Here is a 25855-nt window from a genome sequence, read left to right as displayed (position 1 = left end):
ACACCTTAAACTTATACAGTGCTATATGTCAATTATATCTCAAAACTGGGACAAAAAATGTTTAAAGTCTACTGACTCAAATGTTTATTTGTATCAACTTAAGTACTGTCATTCCCTATTACTTTCATTATTTTTATTTACTTCTGTACCCCTCATTCCCCAAATTAAAAAACAACAACTCAAGAATGGTGTGCATAAAGGGTTAGCTTTTGATTTTTAATCATTATGAATGTAATGTCTAGAGTATAGATGATACTCAGTAAATATTTCTGAATGAACCGTTAAAAAATTTTTCTAAACCGAGATACTTGGATTCTATAGTCCCCACTATGAAAGTGGTCATTCTAATTTAAAGTCACTAACAATTTAGATAGCACCTAAAGGAAGTAAAAGGCAAACCTTACATGAATTCATACCTGATTTTACAAGATAAGCATGAGCTCAGTCACTCGGTCATGTCTGACTCTTCGTGACCCCATGCACTGTAGCCCACCAGGTTCCTCTGTCCATGGGATTTCCCAGGCAAGAGTACTGGAGTGGGTTGCCATTTTTGTCTCCCAGGGAACTTCTTGACCCAGCGACTGAACCCGCGTTTCCTGTGTGTCCTGCATCGCAGGTGGATTCTTTACCACTCGCCACCTGGGAAGTCCAAGATGAGTTTGGGGGCATGTTTACTGTGGTGGATGGCGAGTTGAGACGAATCTGGACATTGGATGACTTATTTCAAAGCATTTTAGAGGGCACGGGGGTTAGGGTAGCTTTTTTAAAATCAAAGAATTTCATGCAGCTGCTCTTTCCTGTTGTTTCTATATGAGTAAGAATGGCTCTGCCTTCAAAAGAAGCTTGTAATCACCTTTTGTTGTCCTGATAACTGTTGGTGAGTAGAATTCATTGTTATTTACATCCATTGCCAGCCAACTGTTAGTCATCATCTCTTCAGTGTGAGATTTCAATGTAAAAATTATCAGATACACATTTAACCCAATTTTGATTGTTGAAAATTGTCTTTAACTCTCGTGTTGCTGGGCAGTGCAATGTAAATTTATTTAAAATAACCAATAGGGACTTCCCTGGCTGTTCAGTGGTTAAGACTCCATGCTCCCACTGCAGGGAGCATGGGTTCAATCCCTGGTCAGGGAACTAAGATTCTGCACGCTGCATGGTACAGCCACAAACAACAACAGACCCTAGGCATGGTCAACCAACAGTATGTTGCTGCCTCAATTATATAAAAACCAACATAACTTAGAAAGATTCTCTGCCCTCAGTGTTTTAAAAACGTGGTACCACAGAATGTGATGAAATGAAAGGAAAAGAATTCCAAATTGATCCTTTGGTCTAGAACAGGGTGCTTCTTATGAAAAGAGGCTCATCACTGCTAATTAGTAGAGAAATGCAAAACAAAACTACAATGAGGTACCTACAGATTATCATACTAAGTGAAGTCAGTCAGAACGAGAAAGACAAATACCACATGCTATCACTTACACTGTATGTGGATTCTAAAATATGACCCCAATGAACCTGTCTGTGAAACAGAAACAGATTCAAAGGCATAGAGAACAGACTTGTGGTTACCACGCATGGGGGTGGGAGAGGAATGGATTGGGCTTTTGGAATTAGCAGATGCAAACTATTATATACATAGAATGGATAGACAACAAGGTCTTACTGTATAGCACAGGTAACTATATTCAATATCCTGTGATAAACCAAAATGGGAAAGGACATGAACAAGAATACATATAATGGAATCACTTCATTGTACAGGAGAAATTAACACAACATTGTAAATCAACCGTACTTCAATAAAATTAAAAAATAGAACAGGGTGCTTCTCAAACTTTAAGGCACATCCAAATCACCTGGGATTCTTGCTTAAATGCAGATTCTGATTCAGTAGGTCTGGGGTGAGGCCTGAGATCGTGCATTTCTGACAAGCTCCCAGGTGATGCCAAGGCAGCTAGTCCAGGGGCCACACTTTGAGTAGCCAAGAGTCTGGAAGGCTAAAACTTAATAAAACCTCTGAAAACAAGCCCCTGGTAGCTCTGTTTGGAGTTTCAAGTAAGGCCAGTGATAGCCACTGTCAAATGCATGCTGGTCAGAGAGAAGCTGCATGTGATCATTAGATCTGAAGCATTTTCTCAGTGCACTTTGTTCAGGATTTCCAACCCATACCTCTCTCCTGACTTCTGCACCTGTGTAAAAACCAATCACAGGCCACTCCTACCTAAAGGATTCATAGACTCCTCCGAAAACATATCCCACACAGAACACAATACCTTTCCTGGTTCCCAAATCCACCCTGGGCCTCCTCTTTCAGCGAATGGTAGCCTCATCTACTCAGCTACCCCAGTTGGACCTATGGGCTGTGTTCTCCACCTCTTTTACCACACAAAGTCCTGTTAGGTCTCTCTTTTAAGCAGCCCTTGAATCCACTCACTTCTGTCTGTCTGCACTTCTGTTGCCTCAGTTCCTGCCCCACACATCTCCTGATTAAGGCACAGTTGCGTCTCTGACCTGGTCCCCTTCTCCACCTTCCACAGTGCAGAATGCATGACTCTCTTACCTTCACTCCTCTGGAATAGGTCAAGGGCTCCCATCTGCCCTAGGCATAAAGCAGCTCATCAGTATGCTTCATGAGGCTCTTTATCCTCTAGCTCCAGCTTACCTCTCTAGTCCTACTGCCTCCTAACTCCCCTTGAACTGTGTACTGTATTTAGACTTACATGCCAGGACATCATCATCTTCCTGCTTACTGCATACCCTGAAAGCTGCTCTTGGAAACTGCAGCCTGACCTCTCTACTCATCCTTCGCTTTCCTCTACCCCCACCCGCAGTTTATGTCTGATGACCTTCCCAAGTACTCTCTTAACATTGTAAACTGATCAGTATCTCACTGGTTGGTGATCTTCCTCATTTGATATTATGTTTGGCACACAGCAAGCGTCCAACAAATATCTGTTAAATAAATACACGATCTGCAGATAAACAATCTTTAGGGAAACTCTTCTCAATATATTTACTCTGACCACAGTCTCTGCTGAATGCCAGCCCTCAGTGCTCGGAAGGAGGCATGGAACAGATCTATAAACCACAGGTTTGACTACATCTCATGCTTAAAAATATTTGAAAAAAGGCTACTACTGGTAGAGAGCCTTAAATACCTTCAAGTCTACTTTTCCTGGGAGCTGATGGTCAATGGTACGAGAGTGTGGGTGTGTCAACTCTCAGCCCATTGGCCTCAAGAGCAGACAGCTCTGAGACTTAACTTCCCCCTGGAGCATCCCCGTGGGACCAGGCTGAAGCCAGGACTGTGTCTCAAATGGCAGGCTGGCTGTGCTTTCTCCCTCTTCTGTCTTGTTTCCCTCTCCCTCAGCATCTTCCGTGGGAGCACTTCCTTAATGAATCCCTGGCACACAACTGTGCACCTTGGAGTCTGTTTCTGCAGAACCTAAGATAGCAGGGCTAGGTGATAGAAAGGGCCATTTAGCACTTGACTGGGTTCCTAAGAAAGGCTAGATAGAACATATCTCAGAAACCTTTGAAAAAACAGAAGTGATTCTCATCGGTGTGGGAAATCAGTGTGAACGTGCTCTGAGATAGGAAAAAGGATGAGATGGTCCCTCAAGGAACTAGTGTCCAACTTCACCAAATCAGTCAAATGGCTCCCAGGGAAGCCAGCTCAGTAACAGGGACTAAAATGGCCTACAGACCGAGTCATGCAGGACAATTTACTTATGAAAAGCTCTATGCCCCCCTGAGCAAAGCCATTCACCTACCAGCGTTCTTCTGGCAGGCCTGCTGGTTGCACTTCTGGAATTCTGGGGGTCTGGGTTTGTGATCACACAGGCATCGGTCCTGGCCTTCGGTTTTATTGTTCTCTGAGGCCACGCAATGGACAGTCCTCTTCTGAAAGCCACCTCCACAGGACACGGTGCACTGGAAGACAGGGGCACATGGAGAGAGTCAGAATTCTCCCCCAAGATTTCCGGGGGCACTCCGGCAGAGGTGCTCTAACTCTACGGTGATCAAGTAGGTCGTGCTGCTAAGTCACTTCAGTCATGCCCAACTCTGTGACTCCATGGACTGTAGCCTGCTAGGCTCCTCTGTCCATGGGATTCTCTAGGCAAGAATACAGGAGTGGGTTGCCATGCCCTCCTCCAGGGGAACCCAAGGATTGAACTCACATCTCTTAAGTTTCCTGCACTGGGAGGCGGGTACTTTACCACTAGTGCTACCCAGAAGGACAGTCAAGTAGGGGAAGCCTCAATTATCACAAGTCTTTTTGAAGGAGCCATAGAATAAAAGCAGGAATGATTTGGAGAAGTGAATTTAGGAAGAGTTTAGGTTATAGACTGGCAATTGAATTTGGCTTACTTTACTATTGGGTTCTCTGAAGAACGTGGACAGAGGGTGAACTGCAAGCAACATAGAAAAAATTTCATATCTGGGTCCTGGTGCCTCAGTAATCCAGTTTCTCTAAACTGGTTTTGATCTGGGGCTGGGAATCAGGTGTGAGGAGAGGCCACAGAGCTACAAGGAAGGCTAAGAGAGCATAAAAAGGGAAGAGGGAGAAGAAGAGCAAGGTGGAATGGAGGGAGGATTTGGAATGGACTTGGATGCATGTGTGGCCTCAAGCCACCTAACAGACAAGATTCATGTAACGTCCTGATGTACATGGCCGCCTGGAAGCAGAAGGAGACTCTGGGCTCTGAAAACCATCCTGGGGATGTAATAAAATGTGTATGAATATATTATATATACATATATATATATAGACACTCTTTTAAAAAAATTATTTTTATTGTGGTAAAATATATACTGAAGAATTGATGATTTCAAATTGTGGTGTTATAGAAAACTTTTGAGAGTCCCTTGGACTGCAAGGAGATCAAACCAGGCAATCCTAAAGGAAATCAATCCTAAGTGTTCATTGGAAGGACTAATGCTGAAGCTGAAGCTCTAATATTTTGGCCACCAGATGCAGAGAGCCAACTCACTGGAAAAGACCCTGATGCTGGGAAGGATTGAAGGCAGGAGGAGAAGGGGACGTCAGAGGATGAGACAGTTGGATAGCATCACCAACTGAGTAAACATGAATTTGAGCAAATTCTGGGAGATAATGAAGGACAGGGAAGCCTGGCGTGCTGCAGGAGTTGGCTATGGAGTCGCAAAGAATTGGACATGACAGCGACTGAACAATAACAATAAAAATATGTAAAACGTAACATTTATTTTAACCATTTTCCACTATACAGTTTCACTTAAATACATTCACATTGTTCTATGATCTTTACCACCAAACATCTCCAGGACTTTTCCATTTTCCCAAATAGAAACTCTCTAGCCCTCAACCCACCCTTGTCCCACCCCTGGCAACTATCATTCTAAATTTTTTCTCAATGAACTTGACTACTTGAGGTACCTCATATGAGTGGAACCATACAGTATTTGTCATTTTGTGACTTGCTTATTTCAGTTAACATCTTCAAGTTTCCTCCATGTTATAGAAAGTGTCAGAATTCCCTAAGATGCAACAACATTCCATTGTATGTAGAGAACACATTTTTTTTTTTTTGAGAACACATTTTCTTTATCCATTGATGGACACTTGGGTAGCTTCCACCTTTCAGCTATTGTGAACCACATATACTTTTATGATTCACATTCTATTTCATATTTTACTACTTTTAGCCTCATCTTTCTTATATAATTAAAATCTCCCTAAGGGAAGAAACCAGTTCTCCTTTCTTTATCCTGCATGGCAAGTAGGTAAGTGCTAAACATAGCCTGACCATTCAGTAAATACTCATTGATTGACTGACAGAAAAAGACTGCTGCATGCCAAATACTGGAAAAATCTACAGGCCCTAAATATTCCATCTGCCATTTCAATTACTGTTGGTCAATAAGACTGTGATTGTTGTTCAGTCTCCAAGTCATGTTCGACTTTCTGCGACTCCATGGACTGCAGCACACCAGGCCTCCCTGTCCCTCACCATCTCCAGCAGTTTGCCCAAGTTTCATGTCCAATGCATTGGTGATGCCATCCAGTCATCTCATCCTCTGATGCCCTCTTCTCCTGCCCTCAATCTTTCCCAGCACCAGGGACTTTTGCAATGAGTCAATTGTTTGCATCTGGCTTAGACAGTCAACAAGATTACTAGATTTTAAAATACTACCCACACTGCGGCACTACTGAAACTCAGAATACTGCTACCAAACCCTGTTTCCCACAAAACTCCAAATGTGATAAGAGGAGAAACATCAATTTTTTCTTAACACCCACAGCTTTATTTTAATCTGTTCTTCATAAAGCCTACAGCAAGGTGATAAGCATGGAACTTTATGTTGTTTTATAAAGTCAGAGATTCCTCTGATTAAACCTAAAGGTAATTTTATTCAGTGAATAAAATTGATATGAATCAAATTCTCTGTGGGGAAAAAGATAAGAAAACAACTATGTAACTGATCCTGAGTAGACAAAGTGTGCAACACAGGACAGAGGGAAGAACAAGGGAAATTAATAAAGGGTGTTGGATGTCCTGGACCAGAATTCAGGAAACTTGGGATTTCTCACTCTTACACATAGTCCTGGATCTCACTCAACCACTCTCTTTCTTCCACTGTAAAATAAGATAGTTAGATAAAGAACATATGACTTCCATTCCTGCTTTCTACTTCTAAGGATCTGATGGAACTAGGCTGGGCTGGTGGTCCTGGGTGCTGAAGTCACACAGGCCCCCTGGGCAGGACAAATGTAGATCAGTGGAATACAGCAGAAAGCCCAGAAATAAACCCATGTACCTATGGTCCATTAATTTTCGACAAAGGAGGCAATAATATACAGTGGAGAAAAGACAGTCTCTCCAATAACTGGTGCTGGGAAAATTGGATAATTTACCAGTTTTCCAATGTAAAAGAATGAAATTAGAATATTTTCTAATACCATATACAAAAAATAAACTCAAAATGGATTAAAGACCTCAATGTAAGACTGGATACCATCAAACTCTTAGAGGAAAACAGAGGCAGAACACTCTGACATAAATCACAGCAATATCTTTTTTGATCCACCTCCTAGAGGAATGAAAATTAAAACAAAAATAAACAAGCAGAACCTAATTAAATTTAAAAACTTTTGCAGAGCAAAGGAAACCGTAAACAAAATGAAAAGACAATTCACAGAATGGGAGAAAGTATCTGCAAATGAAAGGACTGACCAGGGATTAATATTCAAAATCTACAAACAACTCAGGCAGCTCAATATTGAAAAAAAAAAAAGCCCACAACCCAATAAAAAAACACTGGGCAGAATAGCTAAATAGACATTTCTCCAAAGAAGACATACAGGAAATCAAAAGTCACTTGAAAAGATAGTCAACACTGAGACTTCCTTGGTGGCCCAGTCCTTAAGACTCCGAGCTTTCAATATAAGAGGGCACATGTTCAACCCCTATTTGGGGAACTAAGACCTCACATGCCACAGAGACCAAAACAAAAAGGTACTCAACAGTGCTAATTATCATTGTTGTTTTAACGGCTAAGTCATGTCCGACTCTTTTGCAACCCCATGGACTGTAGCTCACCAGGCTCCTCTGTCCTTGGGATTTCTCAGGTAAGAATACTGGAGTAGCTTGCCATTTCCTTTACCAGGGGATCTTCCTGATCTAGAGATTGAACCTGTGTCTCCTGTATTGGCAGGCAGATTCTTGCCCAGTGAGGTCCAGGGAAGCCCTCACTAATTATTAGAGAAATGCAAATCCAAACTATAATAAGGTATCACCTCACATTCGTCAGAATGACCATAATAAAAAATTCTACAAATAATAAATGCTGGAGAGGGTGTGGGTAAAAGGGAACCTTCCTGTACCATTGGTGGGAACGTAAATTGGTACAACCACTATGGTGAATAGTATAGAGGCTCCTTAAAAACTAAAGTTGCCATATGATCCAGCAATACCACTCCCGGGTATGTGTCTGGAGTAAAGAATAATTCAAAAAGACACACGCATATAGGGTTATCGTTACCATCTTTGAAACAGATCACCAGCCCAGGTTGGATGCATGAGACAAGTGCTCAGGGCTGGTGCACTGGGAAGACCCAGAGGGATGGGATGGGGAGGGAGGCAGGAGTGGGCATCGGGATGGGGAACACATGTAAATCCATGGCTGATTCATGTCAATGTATGGCAAAAACAACTACAATATTGTAAAGTAATTAGCCTCCAACTAATAAAAATAAATGGGAAAAAAAAGACACATGCACCCCAATGTTCACTGCAGTAGTCGTTACACAAGCCAAGACACTGAAGAAACCTAAATGTCCATCAACAGATAAATGGATGAGGTGGGTATGGTACATATTCAAGAACATTGCATGCATGCTCACTCAGTTGTGTCTGACTCTTTGTGACCCAATGGACTCTAGCCTGCCAGGCTCCTCTGTCCATGGGATTTCCCAGGCAAGAATACTGGAGTGGGGTGCCACTGCCTTCTCCAGGGGATCTTCCTGACCCAAGGATCAAACTTCGGTCTCCTTCATTGGCAAGTAGATTCTTTACCACTGGGCCACCTGGGAAGCTCCCAGTGGGATTTTATGCCCATGAATGGGCCCAAATTCAGAGCATTTTATAAATATGCATTCATAGCATATTATATCAAATTTTCTTTCCTGATGGTCACATTTAATTTGATTAGTGATGCTTATAATTGTGACACAGGACACCAGAGTATTTATGAAGAACTTAATTCTAAGACACATTTTTATTTGTTGAGTACAATATTTTCAGGTTGTGAAATCAAAGATGGATGAGGAAAAACTGGGTTTTAGAAATAACTGAACCTCTAATAAATAGGAAATAAATTTCCAAGGCAGATATTTTAAGATGCCTGAATGTAAATTAAATTTTCTTATTATGAAAAATAATACAAGTGTTTGACATTGTTTTCTGATGTTCACAAGACCCATGGGAGACAGAGGAAGATGGGTACTGCCCCTGGCATAGAGCTTAGTAGCATGCATAACCAGAAGCTTGCGTGGACTCCAGAATCTCCTTTGGCAATTCATCACAACTCAACATTAGATGTCAATGAACATAGGGCATTTATAGAAATTACTATGGGTCCTATCTGTCTAAGGGTATGGTTGATGTCACTCTTTATTGTCTACTGGGCATTTTTAAGGTATGAAAATAATAAAATATGTACTTTTAATTTGTTGCAGGCTAACTGATTAATGTACCATATTCTTTTGGCATAATGAGTCATCTTATTCTTCATGGGTTGAGTGGGGTGGTATCCAGAGACTGATGCAACCTTAAGTTGGATGCACCAATAGGAGTCTTTTTTTTAAGAGTATATGCCAGCATTCATATTGATCATGGCTATGCAGGTATAACTAGACAAGTACAACAATGAAAATTACTAAGAACATATCAACCTAAGACTACCTGGGGACATGATATTTGGCAAAATACTGCATTAGCCTATGTTATAACCATTAAAAGATACTTATATAAGAACAAGTTACTTTAAAAAATATTAATAGTTGAAGGGTTAGTGTATCAGACCCTCTAGCTCTCCTTGTCCCCCACTGTTGGCCTTTGATGGGCCCCAACTGATGAGGCAACCCACTTCATGGAAGCACAACCCTTGGGCTTGTTGTGTGCCTCTTACCCTGACTCTGAATTTTGTTATTGCCAGTGAGATGTGAGACCCAGTGGGACCTGCCCACACCTGAATGACCCAGGACAATGGGAGATGCTATCCATCGAAGGGGAGACTTTTACACAATGCAGGGAGATAGGAGCCAGTAGATAATCTCTCTTCTTGTCTCTGTACAAACTAAGCCACAGCAGTTCAAACAGCTTTATAAAGATCTTCTTTCAAGAGCAAGCCATCAGCTGCTCTTAGACACCAAGTAGTCTAGGTTAGGAAAAAACAGTCACCCTGGGAATGGACCACCTTGCCCTTGATTCCCCTTCTTCCCTGTCTCCTTCCTCTTTTCTATCATTCCTGCTTCCCAAACATTGTATTTTCTTATATAAAGTATTAGATTTTTGATTCAAGGCTTTATTTTCTAGAGAACCTAGAATAAAACAAGTCAGAGTGATGGAAGAGTCATTCTATGGGAGAATTATTTTATTTTCAGTGTCATTGATAGTCTTATTTCTACAATAAATAAACTTCATAAGAATTGTAAAACTTTCCTCCATTTACAATTTAACGATTTTATTTGTCTATCCATCAAACATGCTGGCCTTTCGGCAAACTGATAATCTGTGGGTTGACAAGCGACCAGAAATTCAACAAGTGACCAGAAATTCACTATATCATGATAAGCCTCAAGCTTCAGGGCACATGCAACTCCTATATGCTCTAGAAAAAGTCAGAGGATCCAAGATGGTTAGGACCCCAAATCACTTTTCCTTAGGCTCTCTTCCTCTGAGCTAGTTTTTAGTATTTTATCCCTTCTCTTTTGAAAGTATTTGATCTTCTTCTCTTCTGAACTCAAGATAGTTAACCTTGAGCACCATGTCAGTCATGGGTCACCTTTCAGCGTTGTTTTTGTTCTGTTGCTCAGTAGTGTCTGACTCTTTGTGAACCCATGAACTACAGCATGCCAGGCTTCCCTGTCCTTCACTATCTCCCAGAGTTTGCTCAAACTTATGTCCACTGAGTCAATGAGATCCAACCATCTCATCTTCTGTCCCCACCTTCTCCTCCTGCCCTTAATCTTTCCAAGCATCAGGGTCTTTTCCAATGAGTCAACCCTTTTAGCATACTTAGACATATTAGAAAGCATAAGGGTAAAATATAGAACTGAAAGAAGTTTTGGTATATATACGCAATGGAATATTACTCAGCCATGAAATAATGCATTTGAGTCAGTTCTAATGAGGTGGATGAGCCTAGAACCTATTATACAGAGTGAAGTGAGTCAGAAAGGGAAAGATAAATACTGTATGCTAACGTATATATGGAATCTAGAAAAATGGTACTGAAGAATTTATTTACAGGGCAACAATGGAGAAACAGACATAGAGAATAGACTTATGGATATGGGGAGAGGGGAGGAGAGGGTGAGATGTATGGAGAGTAACATGGAAACTTCCATTACCACATGTAAAATAGATAGCCAACGGAATTTGCTGTCTGGCTCAGGAAACTCAAACAGCGGCTCTTTATCAACCTAGAGGGGTGGGATGGGGAGGGAGATGGGAGGGAGGTTCAAAAGGTAGGGGACATATGTATATGTATGGCTGATTCATACTGAGGTTTGACAGAAAACAGCAAAATTCTGTAAAGCAATTATCCTTCAATGAAAAATAAATAAATACATAAAGCACTTTAAATCAATGGACACATTAGACATTTACAGGAATTATATATGACTTTTAACATCAAAAGAAAACAAAAGCTATTTTTTAAAAAGACTAAAACAAATGAGAGAGATTATAACTGATTCTTACCGGGTCCCAGTTCCCCGCGGCCCAGTGACAGCAAGGGTGCCCGCTGCAGGGTGCGGTGGACGTGGGCCGTTTAGCCCAGTCACAGAGGCCTCCTGGACAAGTCACCCCTCTCTTCTGAACTCCGCCTCCACAGGAGCTGGAACACTGGTCCACAAGAGGGACAAGGTCAGGTGAAAATCACAAGGTATCATTTTCAGAGATAAAGGGTAGGGACGTGTCCTTTTCCACTGTGTCTGCAGTGCGCGACACTGCACCCGGAAGATACGAATGCTCAGGAGAGGCTGAGCAAATGTTTATTCTAAAAAATACTCGACAGTTCTTCCCTAGTTCCATACTCTGTATTTCAACCCATTCCCCCCCCAATAATTTAGTAAGAGGGTTTTTTTTTTTTCCTTTTCAGTTCTGAAATTTAAAAAAAAAGAATGTGTCAAATAAGTCTGCAACTTTTTTTTACTATAATATATTGTTAAGCCATAAAGATATATGAAGTTATGAAGATATAGATGTATATCATATTAAAAATAACTTCTCTTTAGAGCAGAAATTCCCATGGTTGCCAAAAAATTATTTCAAGTGTGGATAAAAAACCAGTTGGGTGAGCACTGGCCCAGTGTTAACTGAGATGAGGCCTAGCCTGTCACAGTATATCACAAAGTTGGTAACAACAAATAGGCCCAGCGGTGCTGTGCTGTTCTGAGTCCCTCAGTCATGTCTGACTCTGTGTGACCCCATGGACTGAAGCCCTCCAGGCTCCTTTGTCCATGGGGTTCTCCAGGCAAGAATACTGGAGTGGGTTGCCATGCCCTTCTCCAGGGGAACTTCCCGACCCTGGCCCAGCTGTGTTAAGTCCAAATCTTGGTGGTTTTATCTGATCACTGTAGCATGTTCCTAGTTTCTTCTCAATCATGTGTATTTGGATGCTTTTCACCAAAGTATGTAAAAATAAATTACAGACTGCCAAAAGAGCTTTTATTCACTTTTAAATAAAGAACCCGAGACAGAAAAAGTCAATTGAATTATATTTTCTTTAAAATTTACTATTAATTTGTTATGCACACTGTTATTAAGAATATTAGTATCTCTATTGGAACCTGGAACATCTGTGTCAAGTTCCTCACAATGGCCACTCAGTCAATTCAAAGACAGTGGTGAAACAAGCCCTAAGACCCAGCCTTCCCACCAGCAGGAGAGCACCAGTCCCGACCCTGTCAGGGCCCACAGCCAGTTGCACTGGAACCTCACCCCACCCACCAGTAGGTCAATAACAGCTCCAAGATCCCCAGGCCACGCAACTAGCCACCATGTGAGGCACAGCCTAGGAATTAACCAGATCAGGAAGAGCCCCTCCTACCAGAGCTCCCACAGAAGTCAGGTCCACCACAAGAGAAGGGTCCATGCAGCCCACGTGGGGGCTACCCCTAGAGCATACAGCTCTAGGGACCAAAGGGGAGTGTGCTGCTGCCTCATGGGACATCTCCTACATACGGCCACTTCTGCAAGACTGGGAAATGCGACCAACCTACCCAATAGGAATAAACAACACAGAGAATTAGGCGAAATTAGAAGCCAGAGGAATATGTTCCAAATGAATGAACAAGACAAAAATCTGAGAAAAAGAACAAAACAAAGTGGAGGTAAACAATCTGCTTGATTAAGGAGCAGTAGCTGTGATTACATAGTAGTACTTGTAGTGTTAGTCGCTTAGTCGTGTCCGTCTCCTTGCGACCCCACAGACTACAGCCCACCAGGCTCCTCTGTTCATGGAGTTCTCCAGGCAAGAATACTGGAGTGGGTTGCCATTCCCTTCTCTAGAGGATCTTCCCAACCCAGGGATCAAACCCAGGTCTCATGCACTGCAGGCAGATTCTTTACCATTTGAGCTATAGGGAAGGTAAAGATCATAAAAATGCTTAATAAATTCAGGAGAAGAATAAATGAATAAGACGTGAATTTCAATAAAGAGTTAGAAAATATAAAGAAAGACCAGACAGAGGTGAAAAATACAATAACTGAAATAAAAAGTACATTAGAAAGAATCAGTAGTAGATTAGATATTACAGAAGAACATATCAATGAGTTAGAAGAGTAGTGGAAATCACTCAAGCTGAATAGAAAAACAGAAAGAATTTTTTAGAGGCCTCAGAAGAAAAACCAATTCTGCCAACACCTTGATCTCAGACTTCCAACTTCTATAACTCTGAGAAAAAATATTTTCATTGTTTAGGCCAAAAAAGCAATAACAGAAACAAAAACAGTGGTGAAACAAGACTTAAAGAAAGGAGACTGATAAAGAAAATTCTGGGGATAAGAGGAGGGGGAAAAAAATCAGAAAATGCTGAATAGTTCAATATGTCAAATGGAAAGAATTCTGGTCAAGAAACCAAAATATAAAACGTAGGTGTTTTTATTCTGATTAGCTCTGACAGTCCTAATGGAGAGCACACTTCTGCAATAGAATTTTGTTCTGTTCATCTCCTATTAAAATGAGACTCAGCCTTCCTTCCTCACTACATTAAGTTTTAGAATTAAATTAATCCATGTTTGAAATGGTGATGTTGATAGGTTTTCTAAGGGTCTGGTGCACTGGCTGCAATGCTCACAAAATAAATTCGAGGTGACAAGTTTGATTCCTGAAAGAATATAATTCTAAAACGTGTCAGGTTTTTGCTCACTAGAATAATTTTCTAAGCTATATTGTTTCATTTTCCTGAGGTTTCTAGAAGAAAATTAAGATAATTCACCAAAAACTTTGAAAAATACTTTTGAGTACTTTGAAAAGCACTTTGAAAAATCTTGGTATTTTGAAAAATCTTAATTATGGCACGGTAACAATAACAAAACTCTTATGATTGCCAATATCATGCCTATCACATTAGGCACTATGTGTGTGGTGGTAATCATAGAAAACAGGGAAATTATACACAATTAACCTTTCTGTTCAATAAAAGAACTAATCCATTGCTTTCCCAGTATTCCAACTTGGAGAGTCAACACGGATCTTTTCCCACTTATTCACTGCTTTTAACCCTATATGAGGAGGGAAGGAGAGGAACCCCACATTTGGGATCCTGTTGTACTCCTGTATGTGTGCATATAGACACAGGGTTACCTGGCCAAGTAATCTCCAGGAAGGGGAAAGTGGTCCTCAAAGTGTGGTCCCCAGAGCAACAACTTCAGTATCTTTTGGGTACTTGTTAGAAACGCAAAACTTCAGGCCCTACCCCAGACTTCTGAATTGGACACCATGGGGATGGGGTTCAGACATCTGTGTGCTGACGAACCCTCCAAGTGATCCTGAAGCATGCTAAAGTTTGCGAACCAGTGAGGGACATTCTCACAGTTGAAAGGTATTTTCCATGGCAAGTAGTTTAGGCTGGGTGACACTCACGGGAGGACCCCAGAACATTCCCATAAAGGCATCCATTAGATAATATGCACATACAGAGCAGCATCATGAGGGGTCAGGAAAAGCACCTAAAGGTGCCCAGTCCCTAAACAGTCCCCTGACATTTCCGGGGAAATGTTCAACCAACTTCAGTATTTTCTGTCCTTACTGTTCCCTCTGAGGAAAGTCTTCCAACTGTGTGGTTTGCTCAGAACAGAGCAATTTATTAAGAAGGGCGTTGGGAGGTCTTCTGGAAACAGGCTCATGATTGAGACTCCGAGGAAGAGGAAATAGACAGAAAATATCTTTTTCACAACCAGAGAGTAGATACAACTGGTCATCTTGGATAACTCGCAATTGCAATTTCTCTGACAAGGCTATCTAAGCTCCTCTGCAAATTCCAGGATTCTGGAAGCTGTCACCAGGAAAACCCAATGGACAGAGGAGCCTGGTGGGCTACAGTCCAAAGGGTCGCAAACAGTTGGACATAACTGAGTGACTAAGTACGTCACCAGGCTCAGCAAACATGGAAAGCTGAGAGGCCTAAGTCCAGAGCCTGGGAATGGTAGGCACTTTAAGTCCCAGAGCAAGACAGGGAAGGAGGTGAAAGAGAGGACAGTGGTGGTTGTTGCCCTCAGGAAACACCAGGGGCCTGAGGAACCAGCATGGCTGCTTGACCCAATGGACAGTAAGAAGCAAGAGGGGGTTCAGTCTTCCAGGGTTGGACACTAATTCTATATCCCACACTGTGGTTTTCTGTCTTACCTTTTCTAGCATGCAAAGTTATTGACTTACTGTTCTTAGTTCTCTGTTTGGTCCATGTCTATTCACCTAAATTCTAAAGTATAGAATACAGGAATCAGAGTCAACTTGAAACTTGAATTAATACTCCACAATTTATTTTCTAGTTGTGTAAGCTTCTTAACCTCTGAGTCTCAATTAAATTCTTTCTTTACCTATAAAATGGAATCAATAAGGCCTACCATCCAGGTTGTTACAAGAATTAAAACAAGTACAGTAAGTAAAATGCCCAGTGCATGGACACACTGAGTTCTTTCTTTCCCTCTTATTTCTATTATAATGTAGTTGGGAGTATTTTCTTTTTTATTGAAGCCACCAGGGAAATGAAATCATTATATTTCACCAAAGAACAGTAACTTGGTTTCACATACTGAAGTAAGACAAAGATGAAGCAGAATCCCAGCCCTTGCAACACAGGATGGAGACACACACACACACATACACACACATCCCTCTTTTTATTTGTGTAAACAAGGATCTGGGCATTTGAGAAGTAGGACTCTGAAATCATACTATGCGGAAAGGATCTGACCATTATCCCCAGGGTAAGAGGGGCATGTGATGATCTGTCCCACATGCTGCTCATCAAGGTGGTTCATGTATGACCCCAATTCCCCAGTATATCCACTGGGACTAGGTCATAAAACATTGAACAGTCACAGTTTACATCACACAACATAGCCTTCAAATTGTTGGGCCTGTCCAGCCTCCCCACCTGTAACTGAGCAGGACCCTAAGGGGCCTTCCCAGCACAGCCTCACCCCCACCTCCATTTCCCCCACCATGTCCTCCACCCACCTCTTGTCTGTAGAAAAACCTCCTTGGCCTTCCCCAATTTCCAAGTGTAAATTTAATCACAAAGTGAGAAAATGCAGAAAGGAAAACAATCAAGCAAAACCAAAACAATAATAATAATATTGGGCTGGCCATTAAACAAAGTCAAAGACCTTTACTTCCTTCTCAAGGGTTATAGATAATAATCTGAGCCATGTCCTCTGAGCTGTTTTATAGATATTGAAACCCCTATCAGGGGGAAGAAGTTAACTATATGCTGCCCACAAGCATGTAGACCCCAGAAGGCTGGGGTTGGACCCAGAAGGCTGATGATGTTGACTCCTGATTCCCTCACTATCAACCAGTCTGAAAAATTCCATGAGCTGATCACACACCCTACTACTCCCACCATCCCCCCGCCCCATTCTGATTTTAAAAACTTTATCCCAAAAGCCTTCGAGAATTCAAGCTTTTTAAACACTAACTACCTGGACTTCTTGCTTGGCACACTAGCTATAATAAATGCTACACTTTCCTTCACCACAACCTGGTGTCAACAGATTAGATTTACTGTGTTTGGGCAAGTGACCCACCTTTGGATCAGTAACGCACGCAGTGTAAGGCGTGAATGTAAGAAGGCCAGCCACTGGCTTGATGAGGCCAGTCACTGGCTGAATAGAGGCCAGCCACTGGCCTGAGGCATGTGTGGTCTTCCCTGAACTCACAAGGTGACACAGAAATTCCTGTTTTCCCAGTTGTGTAGATGGTGCACCAGGCGCAGTACCTCGCTCCAGGGCTCCACCTGCCACTCCTCGCAGGGCTCCACGTTACAGCTTGAGGTCAGTGGAGGGGGAAGGCCGGCCAGGAACCGGCAGTGAAACGGCCTCAGGCTCCGGCGGTCCCGGCTGTCCACACACTGAATCTCCCGGATCTGGAAGCCCCCGCTGCAGTTTCTGGAGCACTGCATGGAGAGTGAAAGAAAAGGGGACACCTGAGTCCCTGGCGTCAGGCTGTCCATGCCCAGATATCCAGGGGGTTCACAAAAGATCACAAAGCTCGCAGCTTCGAGTGCCCAGCTTCTAGAGGGGTTGGTGACCAGCCTTTCCTCACACACCGTGGAGAGAAGAGTCACTCTGGCAGCTCCCTAAGATGGGGCTCCCCGTGTTAGAAAATGCAGGTGTGGAAGTATAAGAACCGGGTGACAAACGCTGTTCTGTCACAGACTCACTGTGAGCCCTTGGATAAGCTGCAGAAACGTTCTGAGCCTCACCTGTCATGTCTGTAAACTGGGGCAGCAACTGTTATACGGGGCTAGCCCGAAGATTACGCGGGGGTGGGCTTGGGTGACGCCGGTGCAGCTGTTCGTTAGGATGTCTGTGTTCACTGGAGGCAAATGCAACCGCCCACGAGGGGAGCTCTCTGCCAAGACACACCCAACTCCCCCTCAGAATCCTGCTGAAAACCTCCTTTCTCCCTGACTCTGGACACAGGATTGGTTACCCTTTTTTAAGGAAAACAAAGTGAATAACTGCTCAGTGGTTTCATCCCGGGAGTAGGCCAACCCTCTCCTTGGCCCAACCGCCAGGCTTCCCTGCACGTCACCATCGCCCATCATTTTTCCTCCTAAGGCCGCCATCGCATGCCTCCATCACCAAGGGTGTTCCCAACCCATGCCCAGGGCAAGCCCTTAGAGAGGTCTTCCCCACTCCCCCGCCCATGCCCAAACCTTGTGCAGCAGCCCCTGCACCCTGATCCCAGTAAAGGAACTCTTCACCAGCAGGTTGCTGACTTCCTGAAGCTCACGACAAACACGGCCGCCCCCAAATCACCTACGTTTATGTGGCGTATTCAGGAGGACTTCTTTGGTTTACTTTTTGACCTCTTGGACTTTGGAAGCTCCTCCATCCTTCATCTAGGTAGATTTTATTCAATCATAACTTGAGCTTCCAAGACTTGGTCTTCAGTCAATATAGAATGCTATCATCATCAGTTTTCCTTCAGCTCATCTTACTTGTGCACCCTAGTCTCTCAAGGCCAGTCCCGGCTTGTCTTGTCACTGCCCACCCCCAGGTGGGGACCCAAGGTAGATGGCATGGAGGCTGAGCCCTGAGCTCCTCAGCCCCTCTCCCCTGGATTTTCTGTGGATTAATATTATGTCCTGTGGTCCTTATGTCCTGAATCTTCCTTCCTCCATCCTTTAGACTTGGCTTAAATGTCACCTCCTCTGTGAAGTCATCTTTGGATACCTTCTCCAAAGGATATCTATTTCTTTTATCATTCATCTCAAATTCTTCTCTGTTTCCATTGCAAGAACTTGAAACGTCAAACAACTTCTATTTATTCTGTCCATCTTTTCTGTTAGACTGTTTCACTGCCCTGAAGCTGGAAACCCATCTGTCCTGGTCACCATTGCGTCTTGAGCATCCAGCATGGGGCCAGGCATGGCACAGATGCTCCTCACAGCTTGTGGAATGAATATATGAATTCTGAGAAAAGGGAAGTTGGGGATTCCCAGTGGGCCAAAGAACTCTGTGGTTACCATGGGGATAAAGAGCAGCCTTCTGCACCCTCCCCATCCTTCCATAAATGTTCTCATTACATCTTGACTGAGAAAATACACCACCACCAAAGCCCACTGCTGTAAGATATGTTTTCATCTGGCCCCTTCTCTACTTGGTAAAATACCATGTTCCCTTTCCGGCTATGGTGGAATAGTCATAATTGTAGTGTTGTGGATGGTGAAAGAAAATTTCTCAGAACCTTTCATTAGAGGTACCTCCCAAAATACTGATCCCCACCCCCTTTTTTTTTTGCCATTTGGCAGATAGTGCAAGTCACCTGAATGCAAAACTTGGGTTGTAGCATAGCAGATGTGGGCCCATGAGAAAAGGGGGCAGATGGATGCTCTAATGCTTCCATAAATCAAGTGTATTTAGCTTCTCAGAAATAAGCAACACTTGCCAGACAGCCCCCCAAAAGCAAATTTAAAACTTCATTTGCCTGCCATGCTGTAATGAGAATGAGAATGCTGTAAAAGAGAATGAAATAACTGCCAGTTTAAAATCAGCCACAGAACAAACATGCAGAAAATTCTACACAAAGCAGCCCTTTGTTTGACAGATTTCCAGGAAATAACCCAAGGTTAAGACAAGAGGGCTCTTTATTAGGGATAGGAATTTTACAAGACATAGTGTACAATGCGGGCTTATTTTCTTATTTTTCATTTGTTGCTACAATCTGTTATTCCTAGAGTTTTCAAATTAGCATTACCCTTTTGTCAAAGAGTGCATTGACATTCAGGGGGAAATGAAGTTGATTAATATGTTGAAGTAAATATTAAGGAAGGCACTCACTAAATCTGTGACTTTTCTTTTTCATTTTCAGAAGGGCCTCTGATTCAGTTAGCAAGAGGGAAGTGGCAGGGCATTAAATCACTCCACTTTTGAAAACTGCTCTGCCTTGGTGTATCGAATGCCAATTACTATATTCATTTTCTTCTTGCCCTAAAGGAGGGCTATTTATATTCCTGTTTTCCTAACCTGGAGCCTGTGAACTAGACTGAGGACAGGAGCCAGGCTAAGGAGAATAGAAGGACTGGCTAATGCCCATGTGCGACCAAACAGGTCTAACCATTTTCTGGTTCCCACGCCAGTCTGCTTAACTGATGTGATCAGCAAACCAGACTGAGTTAGAATGAAGAATCCTCTTAGCTTGCAGGAGCCACTGGCAGAGAGAAAAATAATACACTCACAACCAGTTCTTCCTTGTGTCATTTCTGATTTATGGAGCCATCCTGATACATTTTCCATGTTGGACTCCTACCTAGTGTTCAAATGAGTATAGTGAAATTAACCAACCTGAAATTGGGAATCAGGAGACTGCAGAAAGTGAAGAGGAACTAAAAAACTTCTTGATGAAAGTGAAAGAGGAGAGTGAAAAAGTTGGCTTAAAGCTCAACATTCAGAAAACTAAGATCATGGCATCTGGTCCCATCACTTCATGGAAAATAGATGGAGAAACAGTGGAAACAGTGTCAGACTTTATTTTTTGGGGCTCCAAAATCACTGCAGATGGTGACTGCAGCCATGAAATTAAAATACGCTTACTCCTTGGAAGGAAAGTTATGACCAACCTAGATAGCATATTAAAAAGCAGAGACATTACTTTGCCAACAAAGGTCCGTCTAGTCAAGGCTATGGTTTTTCCAGTGGTCATGTATGGATGTGAGAGTTGGACTGTGAAGAAAGCTGAGCCCTGAAAAACTGATGCTTCTGAACTGTGGTGTTGGAGAAGACTCTTGAGAGTCCCTTGGACTGCAAGGAGATCCAACCAGTCCATCCTAAAGGAGATCAGTCCTGGGTGTTCATTGGAAGGATGCTGAAGCTGAAACTCCAGTACTTTGGCCACCTCATGTGAAGGGTTGACTCACTGGAAAAGACCCTGATGCTGGGAGGGATTGGGGGCAGGAGGAGAAGGGGACAACAGAGGATGAGATGGCTGGATGGCATCACTGACTCAATGGACATGAGTTTGAGTAAACTCCGGGAGTTGATGACGGACAGGGAGGCCTGGCGTGCTGCGATTCATGGGGTCACAAAGAGTTGGACACAACTGAGCGACTGACCTGAGCTGAACTGACTGAGACTGCGTTCAAGTATCTCCTGACACCAAGTGGCTATGTGACTGCACCTCTGTAAGCCTCCGTTTTCTCCATTAGCATTAAAAAAGAGGATAAATTGGATGATTAAACTCTTTCATATTCTATAGTGATATAAGTGTCTGGGATCACTGGACTTGTATTATGCTTTGGTTTCAGAATACTTTCTTGCTCTCCGGAAGTACTAAGCAAGGACATGGAAATAATTCTTTTTTGCTTCTTTCCTAATACTAAACAGATTCATAAGACTCTTAAGATCATTCAAAAATAATTCATTCCAAAAATTCTATTTGAACAGCACCAAAATTCATTCATCTGTCTACTCCCCCACCCCATCCCCACACTTCACTTCCTCTCTGCTATTAGGCACTTAATTATGTGCTGGCTCTGTACGCCAATCTAGCAGAAGGAAAAAGTCATGCAATGAGTAGAAGTCATGAAGATGAAATGTCATAAGCTGTTCATAATCCAGTGAAGGAACAGAGGAGGAGGTGGTTGATTTTACTTGAAGAAGGAAAGGCTTGAAAAGAGGAGCCAAACCTTGAACTGTATCTTGTAACGTGGGTAAATGCTCACTCAGCTGGAAAACAGTGCGGGGGACATTCAAGGTGGAAAGAATGACTATGCAAGTGGAGTGAAGCAACAAGTCTTGTTCGGGAGCATGTCTATCAGAATGCTAGAGTGGAGGGTACAGATGGAGAAAGAGAGATGGGAAGGGGCCACGATAAAGGATCTCATGGTTTGAACATCAGTCCTCATCTAAAGTGATATTGGGTTCATGCTTTCTGTGAGTCTAAAGGCTTTCTTTAATTGCTGTTCTTTTCTCACTTAGGGATTCCCTTCATCTAAAACACCTGGGGCTTCCAAAAGTGGGTAACAGGTTAGACATACAGTAAATAATACCAAAAGAAAATAAATGCAGTGATTTTGAGTGTATTATTTTCCTTCTGGAAGGTCAATTTTTGCTTTCTGGGCACAGAAACTCCCCTATAATATGCAATTCTCTGTTACGAAATTTTACACGTTGGGCGTCAATATGTTTCTGGGAACATGTTATATATGAAAGTCTGTACTTAGCAAGACAGGGTCTCTTTCCCTATATTATTCATTTGTAAAAGTTCAGATCCAAAAAAAAATGTAGCACTGAATATTATGAAATGCAAGGTCATAAGAAAAGGTTGCCACTTTTATTTTCAAAAAAAGTGACAGATAATAAAGTCAGCTACTGTTAAAATAAAATTGCAACACTGCCTAGGTGGGGAGACAGATCATTCCAAGAAAATGTAAAAATCTTTGATTCATTTCAGAAATAATCAAAATCTGTTAGACTGAATTATGAGAAGTTATTAACATTCTGAGAGAGATAATAAAGAGGTTGTTAAATCACCAGTTTATAAAACTGCTGGAGGTACAGTCAAAATGTTCACTCAGGAAGTGTGTGATGATGCATAACTTTGGTGTCAAACCCAACTGAAGGTTTTGTAAGCTCATCTTTGTCACTTATTGCATTTCTTTCAGCAAAAGAATCAGCTTTTTTTCCCTTAGACAAATTTTAATGTTCTGAAATTGGCATGCGTCTTAGACTGGCATACATATTTATTATGCAGTGTTTCCTTTCCTTCTGAAAAGCTGTCATTACATTGATGAGTTGTCCCCCAGTTGATGGTTTTTCAGAATTGAGAGTATCAGTACCAACTGATCATGTGCTAATGATTTAAACCCTCTAAGCCTTCACTTCCTCAGTGGGAATTATAAAGAAGGTCCTTTATTGGATGAAAATAAGATTGTTCATCTAAAATTCTTGTGCAGTGTCAGGTGTGTAGGGGTATTTGGTGAGTGCCAGGACACCAGGGAGGTCAAGTCTGCCAAAGTTCACGGAGGACCCTGACTCCTTAGTACTGGGGACTGGAGACTTGATGGATTGACAGGACTTACTCCACCGCTCCCTGTCCACAGTCCCCTGCCCCAAGTCCAGGAAGCCAGAAGTTAGTAAGCACCTAAGAACTACTCCTAGCCTTTACCCAGAGCTCAAAGTTCACCCAAGGCTTTATATGAACAGTTTTTTATCATTTACAAAGTGGTTTCACAAACACTCTTTGACTTGTACAACTTTATGAGGTTGGTAGAGGCCATGTGATGTACTTCATTTCCCAGAGGTGAGAAAACTAAAGCTCCTAAGAGGCTGGAAGAATGGATTAGCACCCTATGCTGGTGACGGTGTGTGTGTGCTAGTGTGCTAAGTCACTCAGTCCTGTCTGACTCGTCGTGACCCTACGGACTGTAGCCTGCTAGGCTCCTCCATCCATGGGATTCTCCAGGCGGGAATACTGGAGTGCCATGCTCTCCTCCAGAGGAATCTTTCCAACCAAGGGATTGAACCCGGGTCTCCTGCATTGCAGGCAGATTCTTTACCATCTGAGCTGCCAGGAAAGACCTTGGTGACAGAGTGGGGCTGCCACCCCAGACATGTCTGATCCCAGGCCCAGTGCTGCTTCTAGGACTCAATTCTGTGGAACTACGCTTTCTCCAGCATGCCTCTGGGACAAACCTAAAGACCATGATCTTAACTTTGTTTCGGACAGATCAATGCATGAAGAAGAAGCAAGTCATTCCAAAAACAACTTCTGGACTTTGTAAAGGTACAGATCTTAATACACAGGCTCATTTTACTGTCACAAATATGAGAAAATGTTCACAACAGTTGTATCAGGACTCCATCAAGGAGATGAATGGTGCTGGAGACAGAAGCCTGTAAAACAGCTGTAATTTAGACTGCACACACAGCAGTGGGGAGTTTCTGGTGAGTAATCTGGGGGACCTCAGGTGTGATCCCTGTGGCTTCAGGTGAGGTTGTGGCATACCCTTAGTCCCATGAGATTAAAGTGTCTCTGGATCTGGGCTTGTGGTTAGTGGGATAATGAAGAAAGAGTCAAGATCAAATTAGAATTCGTCCCTCTGAGAAGGTATTTGTGAAAAGGAAAACTATTGAGTTGGCAGAGTCTAAACCCTCTGGGTGGGCTTCACTGGTGGCTCAGATGGTAAAGAATCCACCTGCCAATGTGGGAGACACCTGTTCGAGCCCTGGGTTGGGAAGATCCCCTGGAGAAGGAAATGGCAACCCACTCCAGTATTCTTGCCTTGGAAATCCCATGGACAGAGGAGCCTGGTGGGCTACAGTCCATGGGGTCACAAAGAGTCGGACAAGACTTAGAGATTAAAACAACAAACTCTCTGGATATTTTAAGGTAAAAGCAGGGGTGAGCCTACTCTAGGTTTGGAGGTCTGCCTCTGAGTAAGTTTAAGAGTCCCAACAGAACAGTGAAACTAAGATGCCCTTCAAATCTTTCCGAGTACATGATTTAGACTTCAGACATCCAAAAGGACTGGTTAATAACGTGGCAGTCAAAAAGCTGTCACCAAAATTTGGTGTCATTCAGTCACCAAAATTTAAGATCACATTTAAATCAACATCTCTAGGAAAAACGCAAGTCCGCATTCAATATTCCTAATGACAGAAAAAAAAAACAGACATCAGGGCAATTGACTTTCAGTAGTTAAATGGGGTCTTTGACAGAAGGTTTATCTATTATCCTGAGGGAGGAGATAGGATAGTACTGACAGGAATGGAGTAACTTTGAGGATTTGAGTTTAGATATGGTGGTCGCCACATTCTGGCAGACCTTGGTGATGTGTCTGAGACAGCTTCTATACCACACCAGGAGTGGTACAGGGGTTAATAAGTATATCAGTAAGCCTCCTGGCCACGACAGAGAAGAGATCCAGAGATTGACAGGGCAGGGATGAGCTGCCAGAGCAGGGCTTCCTTTAGGGGGTCTGACCCCACCAAGAGCTACTGGCTCTCCCATTCCAGTTTTCTATCAGCTAGAATTCCTGGAATTTTACACTGGACTGACCTTTTCAAAAGTGTGAGCTGTCTCACACATCTGTCCTTTTTATGAGCCATGTAATTTCCAAGGAAAGGATTAGTCCCAGTGATGGGAAAGTGGAACTTTAGGACTTGGTCAACATTTGGCAAGGTCAGGGACAGAAATGTTTCTTGAGATTTTTCTGGATATGGAAGAGAATTTGTAGCCAGGCATTCGATCCCTTTTGGAATTTGTTATGAGTTGGAAGAGAAAAAAAAATAGCATTCATTCCTTAAAGAAAAACAGTATGAGAACAGAAAAAAGGGAGGAGGGAGGTTGGCAGGGATCAAAGAAATGTGTGGTGATTTTCTCAGGGAGTAGCCCTACTTTCTCTCTCTTGCCAAAGATCAGAGCCTTTCTTTGGGAAAGGGGGCCTATTTCAGATTAATGACAGTCCTTGCTCCTGTCTGTCAGGTAAGTCTGCCAGGAGAACCAGAGACGGCCAGTGAGACACCTCATGGTCCTGCTTGTCTGGGGACCTGAGTTTTCCACCAGATGAGGGTGCTAACAGATGCCAGCCTCCCCAAACTTTGGGGCAGGTCTTTCTCCTTCTGTGTCAAGGCCATCAAGGGAAACTGGCTCCCCAGAGAGAAGAAGGCAATGGTGCCTACAAGGTGTGTTGATGTGAGGGGGTATGGAGGGTGTGCTTGGCAACAGAGGATGTATGCACAGCTCATACCTCTGCACCCCTCCTGCCAAATGGCTCTGAATCCCATCTCGACCAGTGGCTCTATGACCTGGGTGCATCTGTATCCCCCAGGGGCTGGCTCTGCCCCATCACGGTGACAGGTGATCTGGGCCTGATTGCTGCCCAGAAGAACCAAGGCCAACCAAT

At 42.8% G+C, this 25855-nt stretch overlaps 1 protein-coding gene across 1 annotated transcript in view; it reads right to left on the bottom strand.

Annotated features, from left to right (window-relative positions):
* ADAMTS12 (ADAM metallopeptidase with thrombospondin type 1 motif 12) overlaps positions 1–25855 on the bottom strand; it is a 376425-nt gene that overhangs the window by 10886 nt on the left and 339684 nt on the right. The window contains exons 21-23 of the mRNA XM_061129264.1: positions 17222–17398; positions 11478–11621; positions 3783–3942 (exon numbers count right to left, since the gene is read on the bottom strand). Of these exons, the coding sequence (XP_060985247.1) occupies positions 3783–3942; positions 11478–11621; positions 17222–17398 (481 nt within the window). The remainder of the gene's footprint in view (positions 1–3782; positions 3943–11477; positions 11622–17221; positions 17399–25855) is intronic.

Source organism: Dama dama, chromosome 25 (assembly GCF_033118175.1).
Source record: "Dama dama isolate Ldn47 chromosome 25, ASM3311817v1, whole genome shotgun sequence".
NCBI classification, from domain to species: Eukaryota; Metazoa; Chordata; class Mammalia; order Artiodactyla; family Cervidae; genus Dama; species Dama dama.
Note: the sequence above shows the minus strand (reverse complement) of the source record. Positions and strands in the feature narration are given on the sequence as shown.